This window comes from Odontesthes bonariensis, chromosome 10 (genome assembly GCF_027942865.1).
Source record: "Odontesthes bonariensis isolate fOdoBon6 chromosome 10, fOdoBon6.hap1, whole genome shotgun sequence".
Taxonomy (NCBI): Eukaryota; Metazoa; Chordata; class Actinopteri; order Atheriniformes; family Atherinopsidae; genus Odontesthes; species Odontesthes bonariensis.
In genome coordinates, this window is record NC_134515.1 from 11104776 (window position 1) to 11115781 (window position 11006).

At 38.8% G+C, this 11006-nt stretch overlaps 1 protein-coding gene across 2 annotated transcripts; it reads right to left on the minus strand.

Moving 5' to 3' along the window:
- Positions 1 to 192: 192 nt before the first annotated feature.
- On the minus strand, positions 193 to 9404 carry LOC142390642 (troponin C, skeletal muscle). 2 transcript variants are annotated; one of them, XM_075476242.1, is made up of 6 exons: positions 9284 to 9404; positions 5805 to 5859; positions 5032 to 5175; positions 4570 to 4684; positions 2913 to 3049; positions 193 to 664 (listed from the first exon to the last, which is right to left on the minus strand). In XM_075476242.1, the coding sequence occupies exons 1-6, from the start codon at positions 9284 to 9286 to the stop codon at positions 633 to 635; spliced, it is 486 nt and encodes a 161-aa protein (XP_075332357.1). In that variant the 5' UTR covers positions 9287 to 9404; the 3' UTR covers positions 193 to 632. The 2 variants fall into 2 exon arrangements, with proteins under 2 accessions (XP_075332357.1, XP_075332356.1); XM_075476241.1 differs by lacking the exon at positions 9284 to 9404 and adding an exon at positions 5936 to 7062.
- Between the last annotated feature and the right edge of the window lie 1602 nt (positions 9405 to 11006).

Sequence of the window (11006 nt, forward strand, 5' to 3'; positions counted from 1 at the left end):
TAGTGAAGAGGCCTCTTTGAATTTGAAACAAGACTAGAATGATAAGACCAGCTGTGTTTAGGTGAAGGGAGTCTGACACAGAAAGTGCATGGATTTGTTTGTCATGCGGTCATGTGTGTGAGAAAAAGCCAGAAAGACTGTAGTAATCTAACAAGAATGAACTCAGAATAATAGGCAAAGATGAACAGTGAGTCGTAGAAGAAATTTGGTTTATTCAGAAAACACGTTTCAGGGTGGAGAAGACATTCAGTTTTGAGGGTGAGTAGGAGGAGGGATGGGGCAGAAGCTTGTTGGTGTGACATTTCTAGCCAAACAGCAGCTGCCAAGGAGACAGCTGGGTCTGGGTGGTCAACACAAGGAGGTGGCCAGGGGACAAGCGCCTTCGTCTTAAAAGGTTTGAATGGATATTTATAGATATACTCAAGAAGCCTCTTGGTTTCATGTGAGGAGGTGGGGGATTAAATGGGGCTTAAGGTATCAAATTTGTATCCATTTTGACATGGCAGTTGCTATAAAATTTATATTTGCTAAATATTTTTTTACAGCATTTAGAATTTGCTCTTTATGCACTTCCGTTACAGATTTATATTCTCCCCAAGTCAGGATCGCCAAGGAATGTAGAGCTGGTTTGATTACTGGACGTTCTCCATCATTTTCAGGAACTCTGTAAGAAGAAAGCAACAGCAAGTTTCAATCAGTCCATAAACCTAAAGCAGTTGGATGAATATACATGAAGATTACATTATTCATCCAATCACTCCATGTCAGGTCATATACTGTGAGAGCAGAGTAAGTTCCTGTGTGTGATGGATTTTTGTAAAGGCATAGCACTTTTTTTCACTACTTTGCAATTGGCTACTGATTAGAGCAATAAAATTAATTACAGAACAATTAATATTGTTCTTATATTAAGCCAATGTGAAGCTGGGCACAGGAAGTGCCTTTAATTGTAGACCTAGTGACGAACACTGGCTCTGAAACCTTTCTGTCTACCATTGAAGTGCATCAGCTTTTCTCAGGAAATGCGCATTTATATTCTAATAACAAGTCGTTTCGGTGACATTAGATAAATTCAGTGTTTCTGATCAATATACAGGTAGTTGAAAATGAATCAATAAAGCAAGAATAAATTAAGAACTTATTTGGCATAAAAATGAGGCATGTTTGGGGGCCTGACTGGCTTGATTGACATGGCAAATGTTGTTTGGGTAACAAAAAACTAACAAGGTTATCATCACCTCATGGACCAGAGTCAAATGCACACTACTTATTGATAGACTGACTTCAAAAGAATATAATCTAGGCATCCGTCAGCTACGTGAATTAGCATCTGAGAACTAAGGCCAAAGTTCCAGTGCTTCTTTTTGCTTCACAATAACTTTAATTTCAATGCAGATCAGTTTAAAAATCCTAATTGAGGGAGTGGGTTTCAAATTCATCCAATAAGTTCTATATTTTTTGCTATTCTTACAAGGGTTTGTGTGCATGCAAACATAGAGCATATAGGAAAGATATATCTCGCAACCCTTTTCAGAGATGAAGCCAAAGAGAAAGGACCGACAATGATAAGCTTCTTCCCCATCAAAAACCATGAACTTCTCACATGAAATTCTCAGCCATTAAGTTTGTCATATTCTTATTAATGTGCTGGTGGTTCTTTTCAAAAATAAATTCAGAATTAAGAAGATAATTAGGCCTCAAAAGATGCTTATTTTGTCCAGTCCAGATCTCTCCACCATCTTGTTAAAATATTGTCACTTGGGCACCAAAAACACAAATTTATGTAGCCTAATAGGAACAGCAAATTTTCCAACAATTTCTATTGTGGTGACTTCATCTGTGCAAAAATCTTCATTGTTCCCTGAAACATTTTTCAGTTTTACTACCAGTCTACTTTGAATCAGTTGTAAGCCTCTCTGGCAAACTGAGAAGACTTTCAGAAGTCATTGTGAATTTGCCAGATGAGATTTCTTTTACTCATAAAAATACAAAAAACAAATTGTCATTTCTTATGTCCTTTCATTTTGGAACAGCAAGTATTTTTGCACAAGCTAAGCTAAATGGTTCCAGCGTCATATTTACTACTCATTAAGAATCAATACAAGTTTACCAACTCCCATTAACAAGGATTATAAAATTGTTTTCCACAATACTTGACAGGCTACACTAGACCTATATTCAAACATATATTTAAGCCAGTGAGAAGCCATTTAAAGTCGTTGTCACATCACCCCGGTTCTCACTGCCTTTCACTGGCTCCCTGTATTTGTTTTAGAATTGATTTTAAAATTTTGCTGATCACTTTTAAAGCTTGTATGGAGCTGTTGACCCTATACGAGCCACCCCGCAGCCTTAGATCCTCGGGCAGGACTTTTCTGTCATTTCTGAAGTTAAAACTCACATCCAGAGGAAATCGTAATTTTGCCATCAGGGCTCCTCGACTTTGGAACGACCTGCCTTAGGAAATAAGGCTTGTAGATTCAGTATCTTCTTTTAAATCACTTCTTAAAACAAATTTCTATCGACTGGCATTCAGGTGACTGTGGGTTCTATTGTCTATTTTTACTCATTTTATTTATCCATTATTCATCTATCTATTTATTTTTGATTTATTTACATATTTATTCTAACTGCTATTATCATTTTGATCCTTTGATCCATTAATGTGGTACTTTTATTCCCTCGTTTGTTGTCTTAACTTTATCTTGTTTGGATTCTGTTTTGTTCTGTAAAGCACTTTGTAAACTAAGTTTTTTAAAAGGTGCTGTATGAATAAAGTTATAATAAGTCATAAATAAGCCACAGTCAAGCTTAACTGCTGAAAATATCAGTGCATCTGAAAATAAAGTCTTCCTTCGACATATTGTATTTAGCCTGCATGTTACCTTTTGCTATGCATAGCTCAATCTCACCATCAAAATCAATCTTTCCATCCTTGTTGTTGTCTGATTCACCAAACATCTCATCAACATCCTCCTCTGTGACGGGTTCTCCAGTGAGACGGAGGATATCTCCGAATTCCTCCCGGTCGACGAAACCATCCCCGTTCCTGTGGATAAAAACAATGTTAACTTTTCCTTACAATTCTGGAAATTTTCATGGGCACAGACCTCAAATATCAACTGTTTAAAAAGTATAATAATTATAGTTAAATTGATTATTTTACACTGGAAAGTCGATCAATCTCTAAGCTTAAAAGAGTGGGTGGAGATTACATCTTCTAAATCTATGCTTAGTCCATTGAAAGTTAACAATAGATGAAGGGTCTTGCTTTGGGATCTTTTTTGGATCCAAACGAGGAAGAGAGAGCAGTTAGCATTTTGTCTCCCACTTTTAAAACTTGGTGTGGCTGTACTGGTATCCTTGGCAGATACTGAGGTTTTGTAGAGCTGTCTCTGTTGAGTAAACTGTTGAGTTTACTTCCTGTTGTGGATTCACACCAAGTCCCAGTTTGCTAAATGCCTCAGCTGCATCGTGTCTGTCATTAGCTCCCTCAGTATTTTTAGTTCCAGCTTTGCTTTGTTCAGTACCCAGATCCTTGTTGTCATTTTTGTGTGTAGTTTCCAAAGGTAAGTCATGTTCTGCTCTTGCCAGACTTGACCTTACGTTTTGGATCTCTGATTTTGGACATTCTGTCACTGCTTTGTTTATTAAAAGCTATTAGGGTTCTCTAACTCTACTACTACGTAACGTGACAGATCTGCAGGCTGAGTGCATAGCTCTTAAAGTGGTAGTTCGCCTCTTTTGACATGAAGCTGTATGACATCCCATATTAGCAATATCATTTATGAACATTTTCTTACCCCCTGCTGCGTCCTGTGAGCCGAGTTCCAGCCTCGTTTTGGCGTTGATGAAAGTAGTCCGGCTAGTTTGCTGGGGTCCCGAAAATAAAGCGTCTTGCTTCTCAAAACAATATGCGTTCAAAAGAGTAATACATTTGCATCACAAAATTGTCCATCCAGAAAAAGTCAGACCTCACAATCCCTTGGTGCTATTTCTCTCTACCTTCGTATCACTGCCTGCTGTGTAGACCATGCAGACCGAAGTGCAGACCGAGCACTCCCCTGCTTCCGAGCAGTAAACACCGTAACAGGTGCGGCTATCGCTAGGTGGCTGAATGCATTGATATGAAGGGAGGCAAAAATAGCGCCAAGCGATTGTGAGGTCTGACTTTTTCTGGAGGAACGATTTTGTGATACAATTGTATTACTCTTTTGAATGCATATTGTTTTGAGAAGCAAGACGCTTTATTTTTTAAACCCCAGCCAACTAGCCGGACTACCTTCGTCAACGCCAAAACGAGACTGGAACTCTGCTCACAGGACGCAGCAGGGGGTAAGAAAATGTTCAAAAATGATATTGCTAATATGGGATGTCATACAGCTTCATGTCAAAAGAGGCGAACTATCCCTTTAAAGAGGTATTTTTTTAATAGTGCCTTAAAAAACTTCATGTAAAGTCTGAGATCAGATCATAGATAAAAAAGTAAGTCTTTCCAAAGATTAGAAGACGGCACGAAGTACCTTACTGTGTTTGCATTTAGCTTTGTGTTACTGTAAAGTCTCATACTTGTCAAAAATACGGAAGCATTCAGAAAGCTCCTCTTCGCTCTTTCCAGCCTGGTCCTCCTTTAGCTGCTGCACCATCATGACCAAGAACTCCTCAAAGTCGATGGTACCGCTGCCTGAGGGGAGATGGAGTGAATCAGCGAAGAGGCAGGAGGTACCTGCAGAGCTGCTACAGTTCTATACAGGGTTTATTTGTTCAAATCTTTTTTACTGCAGTCTTCGAGGTCTTCTGACATGATATGCAACATAACACTTTTATGTTTTGTCCACTTATTGCATTTGATAAGCTCTGATTAAAGGGACAAATCAGCTCACCTATAACAAAGCATATTATCATATACAGTTCTTAAGATATATTATAATATGTTTGGGAGTTTCCTGACATTTGAAAAACAATGTGATCAAGGCTGAAGGGGTAAAGTTAAGAGAAATATATATATTTTTGATCTGACAGTGTTCTCACCATCTTCATCAACTTCTTCAATGATGGCATCCAACTCCTCTCTTGATGGGTTTTGGCCTAGCATTCTCATAACCTGACCCAATTCCTTGGTGCTGATGTCACCGCCTCCATCTGTGTCGAACATGTCGAAGGCAGCCTTGAACTCTGAGTGAAAGAGGAAAATAGTTGAAAGTCAGATACGTAGAAAGCAGCACGGAAAATGCTTGGCCTAAATACTTTAATTTATGGTCAACAGCATCTCTTCAAGTGTAAAATAATAAAATAGACAAAGAGCCTCAGGGATAACGCAAACATTTTTTTCAGTTTAAATAATTTTATAATCATTTCTCAACTTTAATCTAAATAAACACCAGCGGTCAGATGCATAAACGATGCCTTTAGACAAGAAGACATGTCTACACTTTACCTGCCTGCAAGATAATATCCATAAAGGGATGAGTGTGCACTGATAACGAGAGATGTGCAGCACTACAAGGTAATGCCTTTCAGGGCAGGGGGGATACATATGCATACACAAGTTGTTTTTTTTTTCATTTTACTTCATCAATTTGTACTATAATTTGTAGAATGTTTTTGTTCCCCACATCAAATCCTCCTTAAACCCATTTCCAGTACAGGTTTTAATGCAAAAAAAAACTGTAGACAGCTTTATACATCTGTCAAAAGTTCTGCTAATGCGCGTTTCTGCCTTTGTTCATGCACACAATTATATGCATCTGACCCCGTGATGTCCATCTGAGAGTCAGTGGAGTGACTTTATTTAAAAGATAAACCTGAAATCATCTCCTCAGTCAGGAAGGAGCGGGCGTCACTTTGTGCGTCAGTGGGCTTAAGAAGAGAATGAAAAAAGGTCAGAGAAAGATAAATGGTGAGAGTACAGTACAAGTACTTATGGAGTACTTACAGATTCAGTTGTAAAACGTTGAGAAATAATTGACCCTTTTAGAGGTATTTGAGCCTCCATAGCAAAGAAATCTTCGATGTACATTCATTTAAAAGGTACCAGGTTCCATTATGTGAACAAGAAAACCACAGCTTTTAACCTTCATGCATAGTAGCAGTTAAATGCCAAGATTACTGTTAATAACGTGTCAAAAAGAAAAGGCATAATTTGGATGGTGGGAAGAAGCCGGAGTGCCTGGAGAAAACCTATTAATGCATGAGGAGAACATGTGAGATGACGGTGCTAATTACCACACCACACTGTGTTTCTCCATTACCTTCAGCCTCAAAATATAGCAGTTCAACAACAAGTTCACTACTTTATGATTTTCCGGTCACCAAAAATGTACGTTTACCTTTTAAAATCACCACATGCCTTTGTTTTGGATTTAGTAAAAATGTCATCCATGCTCAAAAAATTTAAAATGATAAATATTCTATGCTCCAGAAATGTTATATCCCCGCCTTTACCCTTTTCAAACTGTAACATGTTACACTCTGCATTATGTCAAACTGCCCAAATGTGATATTCCCCAATTATTACATGTTGAAAAAGTACTTGTAAGGAGGTACAGTAGACTGGGGTGGACTGTCACATAAGAGAACAAAGTTTTAGTCCCATCTGACCTAAATTGTCCAAGAACCTTTCACTTTTTGACTTTTCTATCAGATGTAGTTGGTTTGGGTTAGTCGTAAAAAACGGGCTAAGTTGAGATAATATTTAAATTAGAGTTAGAGTTGGGGATGAAAAACACATGGTTACAGGTTCACATCACCTGAATGCTTCTTGATACAAACAGCGACAACAGCGGATGAAAAACATTCTTTTCTGTGACGCTACAACACTTCGAACCTTTGGACAAACCTATCCATCGACACTTTTTCTTGGAACAGCTTCAGAACAACGTGTTATGGACACAGTCGTCTGCCAATCAGAAGGTCGATGATCCCGGCTTCCCAGAACCACCTGTACATGCGTCGGTTAGTGTGTGAATGTAGCACTGTACAGACTGAGACCTGCTCTATGAGAGTGTGTGTGAGAATGGGTGAGTGTGGCTTGTAGTGAAAAAATTAATAGGGCTGGGCAACGATTAAAATGTTTTAATCTAATTAATCACATGATTTCCCTGATTAATCACGATTAATCGCATTTGTACACAAAATCCAAAAATGAATTCAAAAGTAGTGTATAGCTTTTAGCATTTAGTTTTATTTTAAATGTGCTGCCATATGAATGAAAGTGCCATAACATTTGTTGTGCAAACACACTTTTAACATCAGCATCTTTCTGTAGTTTTTATGTAGAAGCCTCGCTCCACTGTCTGTTTCCTTGAATGACTTGCTGCTATCAGTTGTGTGTTTTGCCTTTAAGTGATATTTTAGACTGGAACTACTACGGTGAGAAGACAATTCAACTTGGCTGTAAATGCAGGAGTTTTTTTTAAATTTATTTTGAAATACGTGCTTTTATGTTGAAACTAGTAAAACAGGATTTAGCGCCAGTTAGCTCGTGAGCTTCACACAGAGACCGAGGAGCACCTGTAACGATGTTGTTATCTGCTCGTTTATTTTTTATTTTATTACTCCATGCTTCGTGGGGTTTGCTGTAACTGTGTGAATGTGATGCATTCAACAGACTTTTACAATAATAAAACCTGCATTAATGCGCGATAAAATATTTATCGGCGTTAAACAATTAACTAGTTAACGCGATAATAACGAGTGAAGTCGCCCAGCCCTGGTAAAAGTGAAAAGTCTATTTAAGACCCTATTGTCTGCTGGAGGGGATTCAGAGGAGAAAAGTCAGCATTCTTAGGTAGTGGCCATCACTCCTTCTCCCTAACCTCTCCCAGCAACCTTCCCGGACCAAGTGGCTTGTTAATTTGTTTTTTGGAGTTAGGCCCTGACCCGGGACTGAAGTTAGACTTTAACAAGTTGTCTGCATTTCAAACAGGAACACAATGTGTCTGTCTTTTCCATACTAGTAACGACATTTCCAACTTTAAAGTTTTTACATGTTTAATTCTGTGTTAATGACTATCAGGGTGCGATTCTGACTTTTTTTTTCTTCACATTTACACATTTCCGGTAAAACCGGAGGATGGGCTGCGTCTGCTGAAAAGACCAAACATTTGTAAAGAATACATTTCTGTGGGAAATATAAAGTATAAATGAGTTGTAGAAAATATAAAACATTTTATTTTCCTTTCTTATTGAGCCAGAATTAACAAAAGAGCTTTTCTTCACACTTCAATCTATAGAAAGATGAACCCGACGCACTGAGATCATTGACAAGGTGACAGCCAAGAACTGGAAATAGCCTCGTATCAAGAAGACGTCATGTTTAATCCTCAACCATCTGGCAGAACTTGTTAGTGATGGATCTTAAAGTGGAATCATCTAAAACATAACATCTGCAAACCGAGGAGTTTCGGGATGACAATTCAAGTCTGGACCCTGTAACATTTAGCGTCTTCCAAGTTTGTTTTCATGTCCAGAGATTGAGACTATCAGGCAGACATCTTTAAACTGTATGTGTCGATCATACGGTATATCGAACTGGAGTCATTCTTCATATGTTTAGTTTTTCTTTAGAATGATAAGAAACAAGTGTAAGTTCAGTTTGGGAGATTTTTTGAGTAATCCTCAATGTGATTTCCATTAAATGAAATCACATTACTCTTTCCCACTTTACTTGAGAGGACCTTTAAACTATTCTAACATTTTTAAGGTCACACGAACCCGCCCATTTGTTCACTTATAAGCTATTTATATGGTGAGGCTTTGTCGAGGATTTGAGAGGGATTTTCTCAAGGTGAATGCCTAAGTTAGGACAGTCGGAAAAAGACGCATGTCTTCTCACTTTACTCAGCTGTGTGCTTTCTATCTTTAGTATCGCTCTCTTGAATCTAAATATCAATCGCATTGAGCTGAGATACAAAGTGATGGAGCACAAAAGCAGTGTTAAGTCCCTACGAGGTTAAACGTGTCAACACAAGTTTTCAGAAGCAGGTTAGCAGGCAGAGAAACTTCTATGTCTGTTTGTGGCGAGCGCGTTCCCCAAAGTTGAATTCCCAAGAATTTCCAGAATTCCAAGAAACAAAACGCCGCTCGTGTATAAATCCAACTGTGCTTCAGACAAAGAGTTGAAGGGCGACTGTGGGTAAGCAGAACAACTTTGCCTTTGCTTTGGATAATCATCTCCATCTTCTGTCATGTTGCTTTCATCGTCATCAGCAGAGATAAAAATCAAACTAAATTGTATTCCTCTTGTCTCCTTTTACCTCCTTCTCAGTTTTTGGTTTCTTACCATGGCGGCAGGCTGTGCTGAACAACAGACACTAAGACGAGGAAGAGGACGAGTCGATAGGGAAAGAAAGTCTCCCTCCTGCACAGTTCAGGTAGCTCTTTAACTTTGCTCCACTCAATAAGTACCCTCTCATCCAACTGGGATTTTACTGAAAATGATCAGGATTGGACCAGGGACCCCTCCTTAGATCAGAGTTGGCCAATCAAATCCAACTTTAGATGGCACCCTCTTACAATATCCGGATGGACATCCCCCAGTGTGGCACACTCGCCAATCCCCCATATTTAGATAACAGACAAGCTCACTGACAGTCATACAAAAAAAAAAGAAAACACTGCACAGGCATCAGGCAGCTGGAGGTTATTTTGGCACAGGATCAACCAGGCATCTCGGTGCAGATGGACTCTTGATTTCACATTCTGATCAGGATCCAAAGAGCATACAGACTCACACACATGCACTCACACACAGATTTACACCTGTCTGCATGCACAGATTTCCCACTGGCTGGTAATCCATCTATCTGCCTCACAGTCCTTGTTGCTGTTGATGTGCCCTTTCACCTATGTCTCCAGTAACTTAAGAGGAGTGCAAGGAGACTTATTATCTCACAAGGCTGTACTCCATACCGCACCCATTTGTTCCTCACTCTATCAACAGGTAAACAAAACAATTACATCTGAATGAAACCACAAACAGGCAATCTGTAGTTAGCACAGCATGTCAGTCAGTCACAAGGCGCTCTGATGGACCATCCAGGGTGAACCCTCCCACCCATAGCAGCTGGACTAGGCTACAGCCATCCTGCTAACCTGATTTAGATAAAGTGAGTATAGACAATGGATGGAGGATGTGAAACCGAAAACCTTTGGGTCTACACCAATAGATAAGAATTAGGGCTGGGCGAGTTAACTCGTTATTATCGCGTTAACTTGCTAATTATTTAACGCTGATAAATATTTTATCGCGCATTAACGCAGTTTTTTTAAATTATTATTATTATATATATTTTTTTTTAAATTTATTTTATTATTGTAAAAGTCTCTTGCTGTCTGCTGCGGAACCGGAAAAGAAAGTAATTGGCGGATCCACCAAACATGGAGAAGGGTACGGAACTTTTACTCGGCCATTTTCATTTTAAAGTTCTTCCAGACGGCGGAGTCGACAGAACCAAAGTCATCTGTAAACACTGCCAAGTTGAATTGTCTTCTCAGCGTAGTAGTTCCAGTCTAAAATATCACTTAAAGGCAAAACACACAACTGATAGCAGCAAGTCATTCAAGGAAACAGACAGTGGAGCGAGGCTTCTACATAAAAACTACAGAAAGATGCTGATGTTAAAAGTGTGTTTGCACAACAAATGTTATGGCACTTTCATTCATATGGCAGCACATTTAAAATAAAACTAAATGCTAAAGGCTATACACTACTTTTGAATTAATTTTTGGATTTTGCGTACAAATGCGATTAATCGTGATTAATCAGGGAAATCATGTGATTAATTAGATTAAAAAACTTTAATCGTTGCCCAAACCTAATAAAAATCCAACCTTGGCTCAAGCCTTTTGGATTATCCCAGTTTACACTGTCAAACTCACCACATACTTAAAGGATAAGACCGTTTTTTTGACATTGGGCCCTTAATTTCACATTATAACATGATGTTCTACTCACCCCTGCTTGTTGTTGGTAATTTGGAGCTGTTCCGAAGATATTCGCGAGG

Coding starts and splice junctions, on each gene's coding strand:
- LOC142390642 (XM_075476241.1), bottom strand. CDS start 6,019: ATGTACATCGAAGATTTCTTTGCTATGGAGGCTCAAATACCTCTAAAA. Junction 5,176..5,804: donor GACTGAGGAGATGATTTCAG/GTTTATCTTTTA, acceptor TCTTTCACTCAG/AGTTCAAGGCTGCCTTCGAC. Junction 3,050..4,569: donor TGCTTCCGTATTTTTGACAA/GTATGAGACTTT, acceptor TTTTATCCACAG/GAACGGGGATGGTTTCGTCG.